This window comes from Myotis lucifugus, unplaced genomic scaffold (genome assembly GCF_000147115.1).
Source record: "Myotis lucifugus unplaced genomic scaffold, Myoluc2.0 scaffold_141, whole genome shotgun sequence".
NCBI classification, from domain to species: Eukaryota; Metazoa; Chordata; class Mammalia; order Chiroptera; family Vespertilionidae; genus Myotis; species Myotis lucifugus.
This window is the reverse complement of record NW_005871189.1, coordinates 1,923,017-1,948,298: the sequence shown is the minus strand read 5'-3', so window position 1 is coordinate 1,948,298 and position 25,282 is coordinate 1,923,017. Positions and strand designations below refer to the sequence as shown.

Here is a 25,282-nt window from a genome sequence, read left to right as displayed (position 1 = left end):
CTCTCCGGCTGTGCTTTGAATTTTCCCTTTTTTTAAAAAAAAAAATTGGCCTTTTTATATTTTCTCAAACGTTCATTACCCCCTCACATTTCTATCTTTAACCTTTCACTATCTAGTTACATCAGAGGTCATTGACACATTCTACTACCTGGGTCCTCTATCGCTTTTCTCCAGACCATAGACTTCTAGAACAAATCTGGCTACTTCCTTGCTTGAACTCCCAATTGCTTCTCATTATGTTAAGAAAAAAGTTCAAACTCCCCACTTTAACATTCCTGATGTAGGATAATCTGTCCATTATAGCATTCATTCATTTTAACTCCTGCCCATCACTCCCAACAGGTTATCTCTTATCCCCAACCATATCTCATCTCCAAATGGCTTCTCATACCTTCCTGCCTTGGCAATTGCTACTACTTCATGGAATGATCTTACGAACTTTCCCTTTCAACTATGTGCTGCTCATTGTTCAATGCCTCAATGATGTTATAGTGTCTTGTGTTCACTTCTATAACTTGACCCGTAGCCCTACCATATAGAAGAGGTTTACTAGTTGTCTGTAAAAAAAAATGATGCCAGTGCTGGTGACTGACCTGCCCATCTGGGACCCAGTGGGAAGCCCTGCACTGCTCACTATGTTGATCACCCAAGCTATATTCTCCTTCCATGGCAGGCTCGTCAGATCCTGGAACAGACCCCAGTGAAGCAGCTGGTGAGCTTCAAGTGGAGGAAATATGGGAGGCCCTACTTCTGCATTCTGGGTGCCTTGTATGTGCTCTACATGAGCTGCTTCACCATGTGCTGTGTCAACCGCCCCCTCAAGAATTGTAGCAGCAATCACACAGATTCCCGAGATATCACCCTTAAGGAACAGAAACTGCTACAGGTGACTCTTCGCAGAAGGAGATGAAAGGGAATGTAAAAATGGGGTGATGGTGCTAGAGACCAAAATGATACTACCCAGGGAAGATACCCTTCACTGGGCTCTAACAGCTGCAGACTCCTAAGCACCTGACAGAAGTTGGACATGAGATAGGGGCACCAGAAAGGAGGCTTACTGAGTAAAAATACACTTGTCCAGGGATTGTGGCTTCTCTCACTGACTTTGAAAGGATGCTTGGTGTTAGGAATACTGTGCATTGGTAAAAGTCCTTTCAGTGTAGGGAGAGGACCAGTCTTTTGTAATGTGAACTTGAAGGGAAACCCTGTTGTTCTAATGGGAGGGAAATCATGCTCCATGTCCATGTCTGGGTCCGTTTCATCTCTGTGAGGGTAGCATAGCCCTCTGGATTCCATTCTCTTCTGTGTTCTGTCAATACAAAGCATATTGGCAAGGATGTGTCAGCTGTCTGACCACCTGTCAGATACGCTGCAGAAGGATGCCTGTATAGTGTAGCAGGCTGAAGCCAATAATCTCGGAAGCAAATTTACTCTGGTGGGCTTGCCTCCCGTGGTGTCCTTCAGAGACCTGGGTGGTGAGGACACTGAGTAGAGGTGTGGAAGAAATGTAAGAGTCTGCTGTTAGAGGAAGCAAATCCTCCTTTGAGTATAGCAGAATGAGTAGACTCTAATGAGTATTTTTGAAGATAGGCATTCAACAAGCATAGCTACATTGGGCTGGTTAATTTTTTGTAGGACAACTTTTTTGTCCTGGTGATCTGAAAAGAGCTGAAAGGGGCTGCAGGCATGTGGGCAGAAAGTGAGACAGAAGAGGAAGAATTTAGCCAGGCAAGTAGGAGGTAGGTGACTGGAGATGTATGCTCTATGCAGGATGGACTAGCCATGGGTATAACTCAGCCTGGACTAGTGTCAGAATGAGAGCATAAACTGCATAGGCCAAGGAGCAAAGTTAGACCAAAGACAGTGGTATGCTCAGAGAAGGAACAGGGCCAAATGCCTCACTAAACCCTAAAGTAGATCAAGACACTCTATCTATTCTGCTTCTATAACCACCTCTAGATATATAGACAGATGCTTATGTATCCAGAGCCCTGTCTCTCATAAAAAAGGATTTGCTGACTTGTTAGAGGAGGGCATGCGTGCTTAGGGGAATTTGTGTCCCATGCATCTCAAAATGGGCATGAGGTTTGCCCCTAGTATGGAGACCAAACTGGGGAACTAAGGACATTTAGAAGATGGCCAAGTGAATGGGTGAGTGGCTAGAAGTAGAAAAAGATATAAACATGAAGGAGTTGGGGGTAGCTGGGCTTTTCCAACATCCCCAGCCCTATTTCTGTAGATGCACTAATTCCCAGCCTTCCTTTGTCTCAAGCTTACTTAGGGGTTTTCTGGATCTGGAATGTAGATAGTGTTCTGGCCCAAGAGTTGGGTGATGCCAAGTGATTAATTAGCACCGAATCTCCTCCCTGTGTGACTTTCTCTTTGGGGCAGGACTAATTGTGTACAAACATGTTCCTTTGACCCAGATAGTCTAAATTATATTATAAAACCCCTCCCCTTGCCTCAGGACTAGGTGAAGCATAATTGTAGCTGACTGTGCCTACTCGTCTTCTTTTTTTTTTTTTTTCTCTCTCTCTCTCTCCTATTCTTTTCTTTTCCTATTTTATCCTTTTTCTCTTTTACTCTTTCCCTGGTAAGATGAGGGACACTGGAGTGCAGGGGCAGGGAGTCACATACAGAAGTGCCTCTCACCCCCTGCTATTTAAGTAATTATTAGTCCAAACAGAAGACTCTTGACTTTCAAATATCTTTACCTTCATGGGGAAGGGGGACTAAGAAGGTTAAGAATGCTATTGTAAGGGGTTTGGATAGCAAAGCTCACCAATGAGAGGTTCCTATTCTTTGGCATTGCCCCTTGAGACGTGGTCCTGAGTTTATAGATTTTTTGTGTTCCTTGCATTCAATAGTAAGTCAATTTGGATCAGATCAGGGGCTTCTACACCTATCACCATGATCTGAAAGATTCTGCTTTCATGATGCACCAGATTAGTTAGCTAATAAAAATTTTTCTTTTTTTCCTGCTTTTTATTTTACTTGAAAGTCTTGAAAAAATGAAAATGTATCAATACATGTGTTGACTTGATTAATGCAATTGTTGACAGATTCCTTAGCCCATGGAGCTTTTTGTTAGACAAATGAATACTTTAACATCCAATTAAATTAATCAATCTGGACACACAGGATTTCAGTCTTAGTCACTGTAGGATTTCCTCTGTGGATCTCGTGGGTTCTGGAGCAGTCACTGGGTTCCATGAGGATAGCCTAGAGCCGTGGTTGGCAAACCGCGGCTTGCGAGCCACATGTGGCTCTTTGGCCCCTTGAGTGTGGCTCTTCCACAAAATACCACGAGTGGGCGCGCACGTACAGTGCGATTGAAACTTCGTGGCCCATGCGCAGAAGTCGGTATTTTGTGGAAGAGCCGGTATTTTGTGGAAGAGCCACATCAAGGGGCCAAAGAGCCACATGTGGCTCGCGAGCCGCAGTTTGCCAACCATTGGCCTAGAGCACTGTCTCAAGACAGCTGAAGTGAAAGAAAAATACTACACACTATACAAAAGCAGATGTATATGAGGATGGAGTTCATCTCAATCTAGTCTTAAAGATATTTTAATGGGTGTCTTAAGCCTAAGATGCCTCATTGTTCATCCATAAAAGTTATGCTCTTCCAGAGTTTCCCAAGAATTCTGTTAATTAAGTAGAGTTAATTTCCTATCTCCATTCAATGTCTATTTGGTTTGGGCAGTACAATAGCCACTATAGCATTGGTTCTCTTAGGTTTGCAGGTGGGTAGACAGTTCAAAGTCTGGGAGTCAGGCAGCTTGGTTGTTAGTTTTAACAGATCTGTCTAGAAGATCAATAGTTTTTAACCAAGATTGCACATTACAAACATGAGAAGCTAGTAAAGATACCAGTTCTAAGTAAGCTACGTCACACCTAATAAGTCAGAATGTCTGAGAGAGGCCCTGCATTGGTATTTATAAGAAACTCTTTTAGTGATCCTGATATTTAGCCAAGGCTGAAAACTACCAATTTCCATCTCTGATATCGATTCAGCTCCAGCTGTCCAGTCTGAAGTCAATCACTCCAATCATTAGATTCCTGATGTGCTGGTCAGCAAGAGGGCATTAGTCACTCACCATCAGATCTCTTTGTCTCTTGAAGATTTTCCATCATCAAATTTCCATTTTGTCTCTTGAAAATGTTTTCAATCTCTCCTCTGTCCTTCCCCCCACCAAAAAATTTCACTAATTCATTCATTAAACAAATAATCATTGAGAGTTTCATAGAGCCTAGATATTATTCTAGGTGTTAGAAATTCAACATGGTCTGAGCAAAACTCTGGCCTTTTGTCACTGAGCTGAGACCTGGGTAAGAGAGAAAGGTACAAAGTGAGTTTGAAGCAGAAAAGAGGCCTATGAAAAGGCAGAAAGAGCCTCGCCAACGTCTAGGCACTGAGTGAAGACTGGGAGCACAGGAGCTGGGCAGGAGCCTCCAGATGAGGCTGTCCAGGCAAATCTTTCGCTGATCATCTGGGCCTTGCAGGCCATAGTGATAGAGAAGCCACTCTCTTTATCCAGAAGTAATGGAGAGCTCTGAAGGATTTTAAAGAAGGGAGGGCCTTGACTAGACTTTATTTTAGAAAAATGTCTCTGTAGAGTGGAGAACTGATTGGAGAAGGCCAGGGATGATGTAGGGAGATCAGTTAAGAGGTAATTATAGGTTAGCAAGCAAGAGACAATGGTTAATTTTTCTTGGGTTGTGATGGGGAAACTGAGAGAAAGGATTAGCACCAGGAGACTTATGGAAGGTAAAATCAATGCTATGGTGCAAAGGACTGGATACAGAGAGTAAGGGAGAAGACCGTGGCAGGAGTGACAGGGCAGGCAGGTTTCCATTCATTTTAAATCATCCTCTGCCTGTCATGGTCAGTGGATTGATCTGTCTACACATCATTGTTTCTCAAAGCTCTCAATGACCCAGAGCATCCCAGCTATTTGAAAGCCCCACTGATCTCCAACTCTACACTGTTTTGTTCAGGGGTCCTAACCACTTCCTGTGGAACAATCACAGCAAATTAAAGACAGGGAAAGAGATGAAGAGAAGCAGGGAACCAGCAAGGTAAAAACAGCATCTACTGAGTGCTTGCTTGGTGCACTTTACATGTGCTCTGGAGATTCTGTGAAATCGCAGATTCTGGAAGCAAGTCTGGGGTGGGATCTGAGATTCTGCATTTCTGACTCACTGCTGGGCGATGCTTTAATTTTGTATACCCTATTTTGGATGATAAAACACTTCCATACCATTTGATCCTCATATATATCCTAATAAATAAATAATATTATTATCACCATTTTTAAGACAGTGAATCTGAAGTCAATCAAGAAAGGTTAAGTACATTGGCAAAGACACTCATCTAGTGAGGGCAGCGCTGGGTCTGGGGTTCTGGTCTGCTTTACTCCGAACCTTCCCCTTTAATATGAAGCCAGGCCATTTCTCCCTCCAGACCAAGGTGCTGGATTTCAGTTTTCCTTCTTAGGGGATCCATTGCATGAGAAATGTGTGTCTCCAGGCTTTGCCCTGAACCTGGGCCTGCACACTCATCTGGCCACATCTAATCTTTCCCTGGAAAGATGAGGGACACTGGAGTGCAAGGGCAGGGAGTCACATACAGAAGTGTCTCCCACCTCCAGCTACCAAAGCTACTATCTATTTTCTAGATTTGATCATAGGAACCATTTTTGATAGGATATAGGGTAGGTCCTACTTCTTTGGTAAGGACTCCTCTGAGAAAATGCAGAGACCAAGACATGAAATAAAATGCTTGGAAAGCAGTCTTAGATTGTTGGGGTCCAGCCCCAGCAGGTCCAGGGGTTCCCAAAGGTGTGGACGGAGTCATCGAAGAAGGAATGACTCAGAGGCAGTGTTCAGTTGATCAGCATAGCGAGGTTCTCCCTTTATTGTCCTGTTACATCTATATTTATACCATTTGATCCTATAAGCATGCCTCTATAATCACATCATGGTATGTTTTGGGTTCCTTGTTTCTTATCTGACCTTTGCCAAAAATCCTGTCTCTATCTAGTTCTGTTGATTTTAATCCTGTCTAGGTTAATCTCTGTGTCCCATTACAAGGGCTATTCCAAGGTCACTGCTCTACTGATAGGCTACAAGGAAGTGACTGAAGGAGATTATCCTACCCAGGAAAGGTTATGTTCCTCCCAGCCTCACTGCTTGCCTTCCCTGGGACTGCCCTGTGTTGGTGGATCTCCAGGGTGCTTTGGTGCTTTGGTGCTTTCCCTGGTGGGCAGACCCCTGGGTATGTGGGCCCAACAAGTCCCAAATTTATTGCCAACAGTCTTAGTCCAAGTTCTTCATAAGTAGTACATGGTATTTCTGTAACACTAGGGGGGTTCACTGATTTATTCTCTTCCTTAGTCCTGTTAATCCCTAACTCCAGGGAAAAATCCTCACTTGGGGAAACAACCTTTCTTGGGGAGGTGGTCCTGTTTAAAACACATAGTGCTAAGAGGGGGAGCAAACATATGCCATGTACTCCAGGTCCCTTGAAACGTAAGCTCTTCAGATGTTTCTTCCTTGCAGCAACTGTGTCAAGCAGCATGGGTGGACCAGCTTCTGGCATTAGATGGGAACCAGGAGATTTTCCTCTTTTTTGGTCTAGTGGTTCTCAACTTGAAGTATAGAAGGAATGCCTACATTTAAAAAAAATGCTAGGTCTCTGATCCAAACTAATTGAGTGAGAGTCCCCAGTGTTTGCCTGGGTATGGATGTCGTGACAAAATCTTCCCAGTTGTTTCTGATGGGCAGCCTAGTAAGAAACCCCTGTACATTTGAGAGGATCAGAGTAACTCTTCTTTATGAGCCAGTAAGACTCTTTCTGGGAGCTTCATTCCTTTGTAAGACTGGGATCTTGGGGAGAAAAAGTGGGTCTAGGACTGAGGTTTGATAACTTTTTCTGGTGTCCTCCCCGCTTCCTCCCAGGTCATCCATGCTTGCTCCCCACCCTTCCCCCTGGTGGTACATGGTTGTGCTTGCACATCCCTTCTGGGCATTTCCTTCAAGGCAATGAGCTCAGCCAGCTGGCAAGTGAGAGCAATCTCACTGGGCCAATTCTCACTGAAGTCAGCCTCTGCAGGGGAGTTAACTGCTGACAACAGCTGAAATTTCAAGCCATGTGATGATGTAAAGACTTCTGGTCATTGCTGGAAGACATTTGTTTTTAAAGAGGTGGGGTGGAATATTTTCTGTGTAATATTAGCCATGCCTGCTTAAGTGACCTTGAGCTAGGAACCTGAAAATCCAAGAAAAGCCCAATTAATTATCACCCTTTCCCCCATCCCTACATCCTGCGTCCCCCTGCAACTCTCAGATCATACTCAGCTGCTACCTACCTGTTCACCCTCTCCTTTCCCTCCTTCCTTCTTTTCTTTCTTATTATGGGAACACCTACTATGTTGTGTGTTGTGATGAAAAGTCAGAGTTAGATGTCCCTGCTCTCAGGGAACTCTAAGATTACTGGTGAGACCTGGAGTGCTCCGATAATTTCAGTGTGAGGACTGTGAACAGAGTGGCACCATGGACCTACAGAAGAGTCACCTGACCCAGGAGGAAAGCTGTGACTTAAATCTCAAGGATTAAGTAAGGGTGAGCCAGGGAAACATGATGGAGGAAGGAGACTGTAGCACCCTACTGCCTGGTTTAAGGGAAAGGACCTTTGGCAACAAAGTGGTGAAGGAAACGACTTTTTAGGGTCATCAGATCCCAGGTGGAGCAGATACAAACACTTGGGGTCTCTGGACACCTCTGTTACTCACCAGTGAACTTGTGCAGGGATCGCGTACCTGTAACGGAATCTGCTGAACAAACTAACAAACAGTACAGGTGAGGGGAAATCCCAGAAGAAGATGGTGGTGATAGAAATTGTCCCTAACATTTCTCATTAGTTGGGGTTTCACCTTTTCATCTCTGGGGAAGAGCTGGTGCCACTTTCCCACTGTCCTCTAGGGGCGTACTCATCCCTACAACTCACCTGACCAATGTGTGCACAGTACTTCCTTTTATTCTTAATTGAGCCAAGGGAAGGTTGGTGGCAGTTTTGTAGACATACTCAACCAAGATACAAAGTTTTAAAAAGAATTTTTAAAAATATGTTTTTAATTGATTTTTAGAGAAAGAGAGGAAGGGAGAGGGACAGAGAGAAACATCAACTGGCTGCCTCCTGCACGCCTCCTACTGAGGATCGAGCCTGCAACCCTGGCATGTGCCCTGACTGGGAATTGAATGGTGACCTTTTGAGTGCATGAGACCACACTCAACTAACTCAGACACACCAGCAAGGGTCAAGATACAAAGTTTTAAACTGAATTCAAAAATTTTGTATGTACATGTTTATGACATTGATGCAGTTATTTTTATATTTAGTGCTATTTTGTTTCTATAGTTAACATATTTATTTATCCTATTACTTACTATCTGATCTCAAAAGGAGTTGGCATGTTTTACAAGATGTCATGGGAACATTTAGATAAAGAACAAAGCCCATTAATTGAATTTCAGGACAGAGAAGAGGGTATTCAAAGTAGCTTCTAGAGCTGAGGATGAAAAGAGAACTCTGAGCTTCCTTGAAAACAAAGGAAAAGGAAATTTCCCATTATATAATAAAATAAAATTAACTAGTTTCTCAAGACAGATAAATGTCAGAGAAGTTTACAGATCATCAGTTCTTTAAACAACAAAAAGTGTAACTAAAATCTAGTCACAGGTTTTTAGATCACACTGTTCACCAGGCACAGATACCAACTCTTTTCCCGGTCTTTCTTGGCCCCATATGATGTAGTTTCAACATTTCAACCATCTGCTGGTCAGTCTGGCCCTACGCTTAAAGGCTATCTCCTTGGCTTCTTTTGTGCTGTTCTACACATTCTGAGCCATGAGGCACTTGGTGGGTACTTTTTTTATACCATAGATCACCTCCTACCATATGACATCTCTTTCTGTTTCAAAAGCTATGCTTCTCATTGTACCAGTGAGTGCACCACCAAAGTAGCCTGCAGAGGGATGCTAAGAGGTTCCAGTTTATTAGCAGAGTGAAGTTACTTAGCTTTCCTTATGTGTCATGAGCAATCATATCCTCCCCAGTTGAAATCATCAACTTTCGCACTGACCCCAGGGTCCCTCAACTCCTAACTTGGTTACACTATCCAGAGATGTGACTATGGAGAACAGAGTTCTCAAAAGGATAAAGGGTACTTGAATGTGTTAAAATTATTTGTCTAAATTTATGTGGGGACTGCATATGTATGAACTGTTTTCTGGAAGGAGGGTCTGTAGTCTTTATGATATTCTCCGATGTGCTCAGAACTTCAAAAAAGTTAAAGATCATTATTGTAGAATTCCATCACTATGTCTGTATAATGTTGCAAAGACTCACTATGACGTAATATGCATCCAAAAAGGATGGTCTTATTTTTATCTTGAACATAGGACTATACCTTCTACACCTACTGCTCAGGACAAGACAGGGGCCCTTCCTCAGAACTAAAATCCATATAGTGTCTCTAGCACCTCGCCTGCTCTTCTCTCTATTGCCAAGTCCTAATAAAACCATGATAAATATATCTATACTATTTTATAGATTATGAAGTACAACCAAATACATCATCTAATTCCAACTTCACAGTAACCCTGGGGAGGTAAGCATCAGAGTTTCCATTTTTCAGATGAGAAACCTCAAGATCAGGAAAGTCTAGTGACTGAGTTGAGGTTGTGCTAGAGTTAGTGGGTTCTGGCTCCACACGGGAAACTGAATTCTGTGATATGTTTATAGTCTCTTCTACCTGCCAGGAACCACAATGGGATTGGAAAAGCTGGAATTTCCGCATAGCTGAAACCATTCCAAGCCACTAATACCTCTTCCTGTTACAATAACTTTCTAAACTTGATGTTCTAAAATGTGATCGCAGCCTTGGTGCATATATCATAAATTACCACTCATAACATATGTATAAATGATGACTTGCTAGGGAATTACTCAAGTTATCAGCATAAGCAACATATGGATACACAGACTAATGTCCTGGTCACAGAGTTAGCCACAATGACAAAACCATCCTGGGTGTGGTGGTGTAGAAAGGTGATCTTTTCTTCATTTTGGATAGACCTTAGTTACTTTAGACCAGGGGTGTGGAACCTTTTTCTGCCAAGGACCATTTGGATATTTATAACATCATTTGTGGGCCATACAAAATTATCAACTTAAAAATTAGCCTGGTATAAAAAAAAATTAGCCTGCTATATTTGGTCAAACATTTAATTAATTCACCCTTATTGCCTTGGCAGGGTCAGACCAAATGATTTCGTGGACTTTATGCAACCTGTGGGCCTGAGGTTCTCCACCCTTGCATTAGACCACTTGCCCAAAAGGATTTGAGTTTCAATCCATCAGAAAGCATTTCTCATTCTGAATTTTCCCTCATAGGAGGCCTATGTAACTGAACAGGATAAAATCCGGCTGGTGGGGGAGCTGGTGACCGTCGTCGGGGCTCTAATCATGCTGATCCTAGAGGTGAGGTACACATGGGGTCCAGGCCAAGGCCATCTACCTGAGGCCCCAGACTGAACTGCAGTCTCCATGGTCTTTTTGTTTTACTGGCCTCTTCCCAGATCCCAGACATCTTCAGGGTTGGTGCCTCTCGCTATTTTGGACAGACTGTCCTTGGTGGGCCATTCCATGTCATCATGTGAGTGTCCCTTCCTTCCAGCCCCATGTCTTCCCTCACCAGAATTGCTCCAGGTCTCTCTGGGACCTAGACCTCAGCTTACTTTTCCTATATGTGTGTTTCAGATATAAAGATTAAGTCTAAGTGTGTAGGTACCACCCAAGTCATGACTGTGTTGGAGAGGACCTAGAATATCCAGCCTTCCTCTCACTTCCTGCTCTCTGCTCTCCCCCACAGCATCACCTCTGCCTCCCTAGTGCTGGTGACCATGGTAATGAGGCTCTCCAACACCAGAGGGGAGGTGGTGCCCATGTCCCTCGGTCTGGTACTGGGCTGGTGCAGCGTTATATATTTTGCTCGAGGATTCCAGATGTTGGGTCCCTTCAGCATCATGATTCAGAAGGTCAGTGCTTTCCCCAAAGTTTCCTCTGGCTTCATCCATGGGACCTTCCCAGACAGAGGGAGAGGGTGGGAGCCAAAAGAAAAATGCTGCTCAGAGTGGATCTGGTGGAACTCCAGGGACCTCCTGATCAATTAGTGATAACTGCTGAGAGGCAAATGGGAAAAGGATCACTCCACCCTCTCTCCCCTTCTCTGTTTTCTGTAGATGATTTTTGGAGACTTACTGCGTTTCTGCTGGCTGATGGCTGTGGTTATTCTGGGATTTGCCTCAGGTAAGAGCACTACTTCTTCCCCCACTAGATAATTGGATCCAATTCTTTAGAATATTCTCTCTCACTCTTGCTCTCAGTTCTTGTTTGCACTCCCATTTACACCCCCTCCCAAGTGGAAAGTGAGTCAAAATACACACTGACACCCATAGAACCAGGGTCACTCAGGTTGGCCTAGAAGGTAAACCCATGTGCTCTGACTTTCTGAGCCAATAACATTCATGTTGACTACCCACCCTGCAAGATCCTTAAAGGACATGTAGAAAAAGGGCTTTGTAGTGAGAGGGACATTAAACAGGAAAGACTGGCCACATATGGATTTCAGAAAATGATGTAGGCAGAGACAGTGCAGTATGTAAGCCGTCTATATGTACACTATAGAAGAAACATAAAGCATTCAATAACACATAATGTGCTTTTTTTCTATGTGTGGTCAAAGTTGAAAAAAAGAGAAAGAATTCTCAAAAGGAGGTACAAAAAATGTTTGGAGAGTTTGAAGAATGAGAGAGGAAAACAGACAGAGAGTTGTGAAGAAAGACTGGGCAGAGAGAGGCAAGCAGGTGCTTACCGAAGGCCCTGGGTGCAGTGGGAGAATGCCAGGGAGGAGAGAAAGGATCACAGCATGAAACTGGCAGACAGGGGGAGGGACAGGACAAGTAAATGAGTAGAAGAAAGTTTTTAGGCAGAAAGAGGAAGGAAGAGTCAAAGGCGACAACTCTAATCCAGTCTTCAATGTCCTCAACTGAACATCCATAAGACAATGGGATGTACTAGATGATATTTGAGGAACCCCCCAACTCTCAAAGACCAGGGCTCAGTGCAAAGGGCACTATTCCTGTCTTAGGAATTCCCTATTAAATGGGGATCCCATAAACCAGTAGACCAAAAAACTTCACCAGCAGCTGAACTATAAAAGGTTAAAACTAAAATATATGTATATATCCTATCTAATAAAATGGTAATATGCAAATTAACTGCTACTCTGTCATAAAGATGGCGGCGTCCATAGCCACAAGATGGTGGCGCCCAGTCCTCTCAGCCCCGCCGGAGTCCCCCAGTCCTGGGGGGGTGGCCACTGAGAGTGGGCAGTGTGAGCGGCCTGGCAGAATGCTTGCTTTGTCGCCCCGGCGACGAGGCAAGCGTTCTGCGCCTGGCCGCAGAAGGGCCTCTGGCCTGGCCAGGGCACAGAATGCTTGCATAAGAAGAGAAGAAACTGGCGAGCTGAGCAGAGTCAAGTGGCCCCTGACTCCCAGGCAAGGTCAAGTCTGGGCGGCCAGGGGGTGGAGGGAGTGAAGGATAGTGTGACAGGAGGGGCTGGTGGCAGAGGCACAGGGGTGAAAGCCGGCTGAGAAAGAGGAAGGAAGCCCTTTATCAGAGTTCCTGATAACAGGGAGGGAAGTCTTTGCATTTTCCAGTGGCAGATGGGCCTCTGGCCAGGCCAGGGCGCAGAATGCTTGCGTCGTTGCCCAGGTGACGAGGCAAGCGTTCCGTGCCCGGCCATGGATGGGCCTCTGGGCTGTGGAGAGCCTCTGGGCAGCAGGCGCAGAGTGGCCAGGCCCTGCAGAGAGCTACTGGTGCACGGATTCGTGTGCAGGGCTACTAGTGTGTGTGTGTGTGTGTGTGTGTGTGTGTGTGTGTGTGTGTGTGCTAATATTCAGCTAAATGGCTGAATATTAACATTATCCAGAGTGATGAACTTGGCATAGGATGTCTCAGGATTAGCCAGGTCCACAGGTAAAATGTAACTTACATGTATACATTCACACATCTATATTTATAGGTGTGTAAGTTGGTATAGGTGCATGTAAGTGTACGGAGATATATGTTGGAAGTAGAATGAATGCTTATTGTGATCATTCTCTTTTCTTCCATCTCCATGCCTTTTTCTTGGGCGGAGCAGCGTTCTTTATCATTTTCCAGACAGAGGACCCAAAAAAGCTAGGGGAATTCTATAACTACCCCACATCACTGTTCACGACCTTTGAGCTTTTCCTCACCCTCATCGATGGCCCTGCCAACTATGACGTGGATTTGCCTTTCGTATACCACATCACCTATGCGGCCTTTGCCATCATCGCCACACTACTTATGCTCAACCTGTTCATAGCCATGATGGGTGACACTCACTGGCGAGTGGCTCAAGAGCGGGATGAGCTCTGGAGGGCTCAGGTAAGTTTACTAGTGTTAGTCTTACTAAGGAGCAGGGGGAAGGGGGAAAAACCAGAGTGTTATGTTATGGTGGATGACTCTTAGGAGAGTCATAAAAAACCCAGTGGGGCTGTCACCTCAACAGAGATACATTTGGATAGATCTAGGAGACAAAGGAGGGTAAACTGGTAGCAATGGGTAGGATCAACACCCAAGATCTGAGGATATTGATCACAAGGGAAAAGTAGATTCAGCCATCATCTTTGAGTCCAGGGAGAACTAGAAACAGTCTTGTTCTTATATATCCTAGTTTTTATTTATTTTTTTCTGATAATTTTAGAATTTTTTATTGTCTAAAGTTTTACATATGTCTCCTTTATCACAAATTGAACCCCCCCCCCACCCCCAGCCATTCTCACCCCGGGCAAGCCCCCACTGCCCCAGTGTCTGTGTCCATTGGTTATGTTAATATGCATGCATACAAGTCCTTTGGTTGCTCTCTAACACCCCCCCACCATTTGTCTATAGATCGATCTATTCTTGTTCATCAAATTATTTTGATCATTATATCCCACATTTGAGTGAGATCATGTGATATTTATCTTACTCCAACTGGCTTATTTTGCTTAGCATAATGCTCTCTATTTCCATCCATGTTGTTACAAGTGGTAAAAGTTCCTTCTTTTTTATAGTGGCATAGTATTACATTGTGTAGATGTACCACAGTTTTTTAATCCACTCATCTGCTGATGGGCACTTAGGCTGTTTCCAAATCTTAGCTATTATAAATTGTGCTGCTATGAACATAGGGGTGCATATATCCTTTCTGATTGGTGTTTCTGATTTCTTGGGATATAGTTCTAGAAGTGGGATTACTGGGTCAAATGGGAGTTCCATTTTTAACTTTTTGAGGAAACTCTATTCTATCTTTCACAGTGGCTGCACCAGTCTGCATTCCCACCAGCAGTGCAGGAGGGTTCCTTTTTCTCCACATCCTTGCCAGCACGTATTGTCTGTTGATTTGTTGATGATAGCCATTCTAACAGGTGTGAGGTGGCATCTCATTGTTGTTTTGATTTGCATATCTTAGATGATTAGTGACTTTGAGCATGTTTTCATATGTTTCTGGGCCTTCTGTAGGTCCTCTTTCAAAAAGTATCTATTTAGATCCTTTGACCATTTTTTGATTGGATCGTTTATCTTCCTTTTGTTAAGTTGTATGAGTTCTCTGTAAATTTTGGAGATTAAACCCTTATCTGAAATAGCATTGGCAAATATGTTCTCCCATGCAGTACTTGTTGCTTTCTTGTTTTGTTGATGGTTTCTTTTGCTGTACAGAAGCTTTTTATTTTGATGTAGTCCCATTTGTTTATTTTCTCCTTAGTCTTCATTGCCCTAGGAGCTGTGTCTGTAAAGATATTGCTACGACATATGTCTGCTATTTTGCTGCCTATGGAATCTTGTAGGATTTTTATGGTTTCCCATCTTACATTCAAGTCCTTTAGCCATTTTGAGTTTGTTTTTGTGTGTGGTGTAAGATGGTGATCTAGTTTCATTTTTTTGCATGTATCTGACCAAATTTCCTAGCATCATTTATTAAAGAGACTGTTTTGACTCCATTATATGCTCTTGCCTCCTTTGTCAAATATTAATTGAGCATAATGGCTTGGGTCAATTTCTGGGTCCTCTGTTCTGTTCCATTGGTCTATATGTCTGTTCTTGTGTCAGTACCAGGCAGTTTTGAGAACCATGGCTTGGTAATATAGCTTGATATCTGGTAATGTGATCCCTCCAACTTTGTTCTTCTTTCTCAGGATTGCTGTGGCTATTTGGGGTCTTTTTTTTTTTATTCCAGATGAATGTTTGGAGAGTTTGTTCTAGATCTTTGAAATATGCCATTGGTATTTTTTTTAAATATATTTTATTGATTTTTTACAGAGAGGAAGGGATAGAGAGTTAGAAACATCGATGAGAGAGAAACATCGATCAGCTGCCTCCTGCACACTCCCCACTGGGGATGTGCCCGAAACCAAGGTACATGCCCTTGACCGGAATCGAACCCCGGACCCTTGAGTCCAAAGGCCGATGCTCTATCTACTGAGCCAAACCGGTTAGGGCTATGCCGTTGGTATTTTAATGGGGATTACACTGAATCTGTAGATTGCTCTGGGTGATATGGACATTTTAATGATATTGATTCTACCAATCCATGAACATGGTATGTTCTTCCATTTGTTTATGTCTTCCTCAATCTCTTTTTTCAATGTCCTGAAATTTTCTGAGTACAGGTCTTTTACATTCTTAGTTAAATTTATTCCTAGGTATCTTAAGTTTTTTGGTCCAATGGTAAATTAGATTTTTTTTTTCATTTCCCTTTCTGTGAGTTCATTATTGGTGTGTAAAAGGACCATAGATTTCTGGGTGTTAATTTTGTATCCTGCTACATTGACAAATTCATTTATTAGGTCTAGTAGTTTTTTGATGGACTCTTTGGGGTTTTCTATGTATAGTATCATGTCATCTGTGAATAAGGACAGTTTTACTTCTTCTTTTCCAATTTGGATGCCTTTTATTTCTTCTTCTTGTCTGATCACTATGGCTAGCACTTCCAGTACTATATTGAACAGGAGTGGTGAAAGTGGGCACTCCTGCCTTGTTCCTGTTCTTGGGGGAAATGAATTTAGTTTTTGCCCATTGAGTATGATATTGGCTGTAGGTTTGTCATATAAGGCTATATTATGTTGAGGTATGATTCCATTATTCCCACTTTGCTGAGAGTTTTTATCAAGAAAAGGTGTTGGATTTTGTCAAATGCTTTTTCTGCATCAATTGATATGATTATGTGATTTTTGTCTCTCAGTGTGTTTATGTGATGTATCACATTTATTGATTTGCGAATATTGTACCATACTTGCATCCCCAGAATAAATCCCTCTTGGTCATGGTGTATGATCTTTCTAATGTAAAGCTGAATCTGATTTGCTAGAATTGTGTTGAGGATTTTAGCATCTATGTTCATCAAGGAGATTGGCCAGTAGTTCTCTTTTTTGTGTGGTCTCTTTATCTGGTTTTTGGGATTAGGGTAATACTGGCTTCATAGACAAAACTTGAAAGTGTGCCTTCCTCTTGAATTTTTTTGGAATAGTCTGAGGATGATAGGTTTAGTTCTTCTTTGAATGCTTGGTAGAACTCCCCTGTAAAGACATCCGGACGAGGGCTTTTGTTTGCTGGAAGATTTTTCATCGCTGCTTCAATTTCTTTGGTAGTTATCAGCCCATTCAGGATTTTTTGTTTCTTCCTGATTGAGTTTTGGGAGCTTGTATTTTTCTAAGAATATGTCCATTTCATCTAGGTTGTCCATTTTGTTGAAATAGAGTTGTTCATAGTATTTTTTCATAATCGTTTGTATTTCTGTGGGATCGGTTGTTACTTCACCTCTTTCATTTCTGATTTTGTTTATTTGGATCCTCTCTCTTTGCTTCTTGGTGAGCCTGGCTAGAGGTACATCAATCTTGTTTATCCTTTCAAAGAACTAGCTCTTGGTTTTGTTGATCTTTTGTATTTTTTTTTTTGTTGTTTCTATGTCATTTATCTCCGCTCTGATCTTTATTATTTCCTTCCTTCTGCTTACCCTGGGCTCTTCTTGTTGCTCTCTTTCTAACTCTTTGAGTTGTATGGTTAGATAATTTATTACCATTGTTTCTTGTTTTTTTGAGATAGGCCTGTAGAGCTATGAACTTCCCTCTCAAGACTGCTTTTACTGTCCCATAGATTTTGGATTGTTGTGTTTTCATTGTCATTTGTTGCCATGATGCTTTTTATTTCTTCTTTGATCTCTTTGGTAACCCAATCATTGTTTAATAGCATGCTATTTAGCCTCCAGGTGTTTGATTTTTTTCATTGTTTTTATTGTAGTTGAGTTCTAGTTTTATGCCATTGTGATCTGAGAAGATGCTTGATATGATTTCTAGCTTCTTGAATTTGAAGAGACTTTGCCTGTGTCCCAATATGTGGTCTATCTTTGAAAATGACCCATGTGCACTTGAGAAGAACATATATTCTGTGGCTATGGGGTGAAATGTTATGAAGATGTCAATTCCATCTGATCTAGTGAGTCATTTAGGATTGATGTTTCTTTGATGATTTTTTGTTTAGAGGATTTGTCCAGTGGTGTTAGTGGGGTATTAAAGTCCCCTACTATGACTGTATTGCTGTCAATCTCTCCCTTGATATCCTCCAGAAGTTTTTTTTATGTATTTGGGTGCTTCTGTATTGGGTGCATATATGTTTGCCAGGGTTATTTCTTCTTTATTTTATTTTATTTTTTAAATTTTTTAAAAATTTTTTTATTGATTAATTATTACATATGTGTCCTTATCCCCACATAACCCCCCCATCTCCTGAGTTATTTCTTCTTGTTGGATTTCTCCCTTTAGTATTATGAAGTGGCCTTCCTTATCTCTTGTTATGGCCTTCACTTTTGAGGTCTAATTTGTCAGATATAAGTATTGCTATCCCAGCTTTTTTTTTTCATTTCCATTCGTCTGAAAAACCTTTTTCCATCCCTTTACCATCAGTCTGTGTGAGTCCTTTTTTCTGAGGTGGGTTTTCTGTAGACAGCAGATATATGGGTCATGCTTTCTTATCCATTCAGCTACCCTATGTCTTTTGATTGGGGCATTTAATCCATTTATATTTAAAGTTATTATTGTTTGTTGCCGTTTTTATTCTTTATGCCTGTGTTCCTTCTTCCCTTCCTATTTCTTCTTTTTACAGCAGACCCTTTAGCATTTCTTGCATTGCTGGTTTGGTAGTAATAAACTCCCTTAGTCCTTTTTTGTCTGTGAAGCTCCTGATTTCACCCTCAATTTTGATTGATAGCCTTGCTGGGTACAGTATTCTTGGATTCAGACCCTTCCTTTGCATGACTTTGTATATTTCATTTTATTCCCTTCTGGCCTGATGTGTTTCTGTTGAGAAATCAGTCACTAGTCTGATGGGGGTTGCTTTGTAGGTAACTTTCTGTCTCTCTCTGGCAGCCTTTAAGATTCTTACTTTGTCGTTGGTGTTTGACAGTTTAATTATAATGTGTCTTGGTGTTGGTCTTTTGGGACTCTGTGAGCTTCTTGGACTTGTGTGAGTTTTTCTTCTCTATGTCAGGGAAGTTTTTTGTCATTATTTCTTCAAACAGGTTTTCTATTCCTTGCTCAGTTTCCTCTTCTTCTGGCACCCCTATTATGTGGATGTTAATTAGTATCCTGTTGTCCTACAGTTTCCTTAGGATCTTCTGTTTTTTAAGGTTTTTTTTTTGTTTGTTTGTTTTTTCTAAATACTGCTCTGCTTGGGTATTTTTTTCTAACTTGTCTTCTAGCTCACTGATGTGGTCCTCTGCTTCTTTCAGTTTACTATTGATGCTTTCTATTGAGTTCTTTATTGCAGCAATGTCATTTTTTCATTTCTTCTTGGTTCTTCTTCATTTCCTCTTGGTTCTTACACATGTTGTTGAATTTGTCTTCCATCCTTTTCAGCGACCTTATGACCATTGCTCTGAATTCTTTCTCTGACATATTGCTTGCCTCCATTTTGTTTATTTTCTGGTGATTCCTCCTGTTCTTTCATATGTGGGCTGTTTCTATGTCTCCCCATGATCTCTCCCCTCTGGATGTCTGGTTATGTAGCTCTCTGTCTTGCATTGACTTTCCATCCACAGATTGCCTCACCAGCTGTATTTAATTTGCCAATTCTGGGTGGATGTAATCGATTCAGCTGTTCCTTCTATCTGCTCTGTGAGAAGGCACAGGGCTCATCTATGTATTCACACCACTTTGTCTCCTCCTGGACAGACTTTCTTGGCACTCATGGTCAGAGAGGCTGGAGTTTTGGTGTTCCTGGGTTCGCAGCTGAGGCAGCTTATTCCTGGGGGTTGTGGTTGTAGGGTCCTTGGAAGTATCTGAGGTCTGCCCAGTTGAAGGTAAGGCTGGGCTTTAGATCACTGCCACTCTTCCCTTTAAGATGGTGCAGTCTCTGTGACAGAGCCAGCCACTCTGGGAGAGATTTCAGCAGCAGTAGAGGCTGCCAATCCAGGGAAGCCCTGTCCGGCAGTCCCCAACAAGTCCTTGGAATATAGCTGTCCCTCACTCACAAATATAGATGCTCCCTGCACATCCATACACCCTCCTTTCGTTCTCTCACTCACACACTATCTTACAGCTTGCCGTCCCATTGGTAGCCATCTTGGATCTCCTATATCCTAGTTTTTAATTTGGACCTTATCTTCTATAACTCCCTGTTTCTCTATGATCTGTTTTTAAAATATATTTTTATTGATTTCAGAGAGGAAGGGAGTGGGAGAGAGAAATAGAACATTGATGAGAGAGAGACATGATCAGCTGCCTTATCATGTCCCCACTGGGGATTGAGCCCACAACCTGGGCATGAGCCCAGACTGGGAATAGAACCATGACCTTGTGGTTCATAGGTCAATGCTTAACCACTGAGCCACACTGGCAGTGCTGTTCTGTTTTTTTTATATCATGATAGGCTAATAAAATTTTAGAGTTGGAAATTCCTTTAGTGGTCCTCTAGTTGAGTTTCTATCCATTGTATAATCATTTATTGGCCAGAGAGTCATTCAATATATTTTTCAATGCTGATTGGGATCTTATTATCATGTGGATTTGGGCAGTGATTGGGAGGAGGCAAGCTTATTTCATATTTTAAGTGTTTTTTTGTTATTAGAAAAGCCCATGTTACATTGAGCTGAAACACATTTTTCTATAATTCCATTCTTTGGCCCAAGTCTTGTATAATGCAGAACACACCCTTTCCCTATGAACACTGTTCAAATATTTGAATACAGCTATTAGTTAATCCCTCAAACTTTTCATTCATTTTATAATAATTATTTAGGTAATAATTATGAGTTGGGAAGTGTCCAGGAGCTGGGGGATACAAGCACGAACACACCAATGCAAGTTGTGTCCTCATGGACCTTACATGAGCTTGGAAAGACAGACCTCAAACAAATGACTTCGCAGGAAGCTGTACAATTGTAGTAACAGTGTCACAGAGAAGTAGAAGATGCTACGAGCAGGGTGCAACAGGGGAATCTGACAGGAAAGTTAGGAAAGGCTTTTCTGATGGAGTGACATTTAAGAGGAGCCCTAAACATGGGTAAGAGTTAACCAGTTAAGAAGAATAAGAAAGAAGGATAAAGATTAGGATTTGTATCTATCAGGACTCTTGGCTACAGGACAGAAAATCAAACTTAAATAGACTTAAGAAAGGCAGTGGGAGGAGTTTGTGTTGGCCTCCATAAATAAAAAGTTTAAAGAATTAAACTAAATTTAGGTATGTCTGGTTGGAGCCCAGATCGTTTCAGGCACTATACCAGCTTTTCTGTTCTGTTCACTTTTGTCCAGCTTTTCTAAGGGAAGCTGTAAACTCCCAAAGGAATGAGCAAGTGTACTTCATAGCACAATGCCAAGGGCCCCATTCATGTTGTATCCTGATGCTGTGAAATGTGCCTTTAAAAGAGCATCTTCCCTCCCTCCAGTGAACCCAGTCTCAGTTCTATCTCATTGCAACAAGTCTGAGTTATAGGACTGGATAGTGGCGGTGGTGGTAATGGAAGAGGAGTCTGGGGAGAATAGACTAATTAACCAGAACTGTGTGCAGACAAGTCTTCTCCAATTGATGGAGTGGGGGTAGAGAAGGAAAGATTATCTAAATGAAAGATGGGCCCTGTTACCAGAGAAGGTGGGGGTTTCAAAGATAGCGCAAAGAAAACAAAAAGTGTCCTTTTCAAGATAAAGAGGAAGAAAAGCTACCCAGGGAAAGGGAATGGAATGATTGAAAGTCCTGAGGTTGGATGGAACTTGGTACAACTAGGAAACTGAGAGAAGGTCAAGAGAAGTGTAGAGTACTAGAAAGACACAGGGTGTAAGAATGGAAAATGGAGAACTGGGCATTTTAAAGGGTTGGCAGTCATTTCAATTAATGAAGCTTCTTGGCCCCAATCCATCCTGACTGCACGCTCCTGTTCATGCCCTAATAGATCATGGGCCTTTCAAAACTGGGATTGTCCTGATATAATCAGAGGAATGCAGTATGAAGAGTGGGCATGCCCTTCCTTGCTTTGGACACTAAACCATGAATAGCACCTAAAATTGAGCTTATGATCAACTAGAACCCCGCATTTCTGTTACCCAACTTACTTCGCTAAGTTCTTTCACTGTTTTCCTGTACTTACACAGACACTTGAGTCTTAAACATAAGTACAGAACCTTATATTTGGTTTCCTTAAGTTTTATGTTATTGTTTTCTGCCCAGCATTCCTGTCTGGTGAGATCATTTTTATATTGCTTCTGTCACCTTGCAAATGACATATCCCTCCCTATTTTGTGTCATGGGTATACTTGATAAGTTTTTCTTCTGTTTCACTTAAGTAATTAATGAAGGCTGGGCAAAGTACAGAACATGTGACATGCCACTAGAATTTTCCCTGCTAAGTGTGCCATCATTAACCTACTCTCTTCCTTGTTAGGATATTTGCTACAAGTTCCCTGAGCACTAGCAGCCTTACTTAATCCTCAAGATCATAGAGATTCTATTTAATAATTTTATTTAAATCAGGATCATTGGTCTATGGCTTTCCTATGAAAGAGCAAATGAAATTACTTTGGAGTGACTCACTTTTCATGAATCTGAATAGTAATGTAGGGGTCACTGTTTTATTCAAAACACTCATAAAATATTCTTGTCCTTTTCTGATGAATTAGGAGTAAAGCAGATAGCATGGTGCCTGGCACAGGTGATGGGAAGGATCAATGACTGTCATCTCCATTGATATCTGCTGTCTCTATTCCATAGTTGCCCTTGGGTTCTCTGTCTGTGTTCTCTGAACCACATGGCTCCTTCTTAGTTCTTCCTCTACCTCTCCCCCTGTCCAGGTCGTGGCCACCACCGTGATGCTGGAGAGAAAGATGCCTCGCTTCCTGTGGCCTCGCTCTGGGATCTGTGGGTACAAGTACGGGCTAGGGGACCGCTGGTTCCTGCGGTGAGTGACAATGTATATGCGTGAACTGAAATGTGTGTGATGCCATGGGAACAAGGGTGACCAGTTCCACATTTATCATCCTCCCCTCCATTCTTTTTTTTTTAAATATATTTTATTGATTTTTCACAGAGAAGAAGGGAGAGGAATAGAGTTAGAAACATCGATGAGAGAGAAACATTGATCAGCTGTCTCCTGCACACCCCCTACTGGGGATGTGCCCGCAACCAAGGTACATGCCCTTGACCGGAATCGAACCTGGGACCCTTCAGTCCGCAGGCCGACGCTCTATCCACTGAGCCAAACTGGTTAGGGCCTCCCCTCCATTCTTGAGATTTCCATTAGACCTTAGGGAGAAGTCATCACTCTATACAGTGACCCTGCATTAGCCAGTTTGAGGGAGGAGGCTGGAGCCGAGGAGGGCAGAAAAATGATGATAGCTGATGCCAGGCTATGTGTCCATCAGGGCAGTAACATGTGAAAAACTACATATATGTATGTATGTTTGGATGTGTTATAAGATTTGTTATAATCTTATTCCCATATGACCCCCATTCTAGTATGTTCTTGCCTAAAGCTAACCTCCTTCATACTCTATTCTTAGCTCCTAATCTATCTCTTCTCTCCTCTTATTTATGTCCTGAATTTTACCTCATTTTTATGATATAATTATTTATTAATTGGCTTTTTTTCTATTTCATATTCACCCATATTCCCCACCATCATACCCACACTCAAATCCTGAGTTCAAGACCTCCTTGGTCTCTACCCCAGTTAGTCCTTCATTCTATTGCACTTTCCTTCACTTGACCCTGGGTGCTCTTCTTATGTCACCTCCACTCCTTACCTTCCCCTTTCCTCTTGGTCCAGTCTCCTACATGTGCCCCATTCACCGCTGTTCCTCCCCACAGCCCATCTCTGCCCACCTCAACTGAGTGCTTTCCCTTTTCCCCTCAGAATCGAGAGCCTCCATGATCAAAATCCTTTGCGAATGCTTCGCTATGTGGAAGCCTTCAAGTCCTCAGATAGGGAGGATGAACATCTTTCTGAGAAACATCTCTCTGTGGTTGAAAATGGGACTCGAGCCAGAGGCTCTCTGACCCTCCCAACACCCTCCCTATCCCGGACCACATCCCGCAGCAGCAGTCACCGGGGTTGGGAGATCCTTCGTCGCAACACCCTGGGACACTTGAATCTTGGACTGGAGCTTGGTGAGGGTGATGGAGAGGAAAATATGTATTTATGATTAGAACTCCTGTTGCTCTTGACAAAGCTCCAGGTGACCTGGGTGGGAAGCAGGGAGAGAGGCACTTTCCTATACAAGTAGCTAACTTCCATGCTGTTAATAATGGGAGGGGTTGGACAGAATAATATTTGAAGGCCGTGTCTCAAACTTCATCTAAGCATTTCTGGAGGGGGGCAATAGGCAAGTGTTGTCCGACACATCTTCTGAACGCCCTACATCTTAGGAAAAGAAGGTTTTGTTTTTGTTTTGTTTTGTTTTTAGCAAAGTTGGGCTTGGCCATCAAAGACATGAAATAGGGATGCTAGACTAATAATATCTGGATCATCTCTTTGCTTCTTGAAGGTACTGGAAAGTAGTAAGCTGTATAGCCTGCCTGGATCCACATGCTTAATGTGGGGAAAGGCAGGCATGGCCCTGAGGTTGTGGCTCTTCCCTTTTTCCTATAGCCCTGAAGGGCTCTCTCCCCACCTAGCAACCAAACCCCAACTAGAAGACTGTGAGAAAAAAGGTTCTTCATCCTTGCTTCATTTTTTTTAATTTATTGTGGTAATATACACATAAAATGATCACTTTAATCATTTTTAGGTATACAATTCCATGGCATTAATTATATTCACATTGTTGTTCAACTATCACCAGTATTTATTTATAGAACTTTTTCATTATCTTAAGGTGAAACTCTTATGCCCATTCAACATTAATTCCCCATTATCTGCTCCCTAGGGCCCCTGATAATTAATGTTCTACTTTCTTTTATAAATTTGACTACTCTAGGCACCTCATAAAAGTGAAATCATACAATTAGTTCTATTGTATCTGATGTATTTCACTTAGCATAATGCTTTCAAGGTTCATTCATGTTGTAGCATGTATAAGAATTTCATTGTTTTTAAAGACTAAATAATTTAATTGTATGCATATACTAATTATGTTTATCGATTCATCATGGTTGGACATTTGGGTTGTTTTCACCTTTTGACTATTATGAGTAATACTGTTACAAATATTAGTGTAAAATTATCTAAGTCCCTGGTTTCAATTCCTTTGGGTACACACCTACAAGTAGAATTGCTGGATCTTACTGTAATCTTTGCCTAATGTTTTGAGAAACTGCCATATTCTTTTCCTCAGTGGATGTGCTATTTTACATTTCCTCCAGCAATATACAGTGTTTCAATTTCTCCACATCCTCATCAATACTTGTTACTTTTTGTGTTGTTATTGCTGTTGTTGTTATTGAGAATAGGCATCCTAATAGATGTGAAGTGGTATCTTATTGTAATTTTGGTTTGCATTTCCTTAATGCCTAATGACATTGAATACCATTTTGTGTGCTTGTTGACTATCTGTAAATTTTTTTTTTTTTTAGAAATGTGTATTGAAGTCCTTTGCCTATGTTTCAATTGTGTTGATTTTTTTTTGTCTTTGTTTCTGAGTTCTTTGATTTTTGAGGCTCAGAGTGTAA

At 42.0% G+C, this 25,282-nt stretch overlaps 1 protein-coding gene across 1 annotated transcript in view; it reads left to right on the top strand.

Moving 5' to 3' along the window:
* The window catches only part of TRPV5 (transient receptor potential cation channel subfamily V member 5), a 29,580-nt gene extending 5,763 nt beyond the window's left edge, over positions 1–23,817 (top strand). The window contains exons 8-15 of the mRNA XM_006094735.3: positions 674–886; positions 10,457–10,543; positions 10,642–10,718; positions 10,935–11,100; positions 11,305–11,371; positions 13,269–13,537; positions 22,468–22,574; positions 23,529–23,817. Of these exons, the coding sequence (XP_006094797.1) occupies positions 674–886; positions 10,457–10,543; positions 10,642–10,718; positions 10,935–11,100; positions 11,305–11,371; positions 13,269–13,537; positions 22,468–22,574; positions 23,529–23,817 (1,275 nt within the window). The remainder of the gene's footprint in view (positions 1–673; positions 887–10,456; positions 10,544–10,641; positions 10,719–10,934; positions 11,101–11,304; positions 11,372–13,268; positions 13,538–22,467; positions 22,575–23,528) is intronic.
* The last annotated feature ends 1,465 nt before the right edge of the window (positions 23,818–25,282 follow it).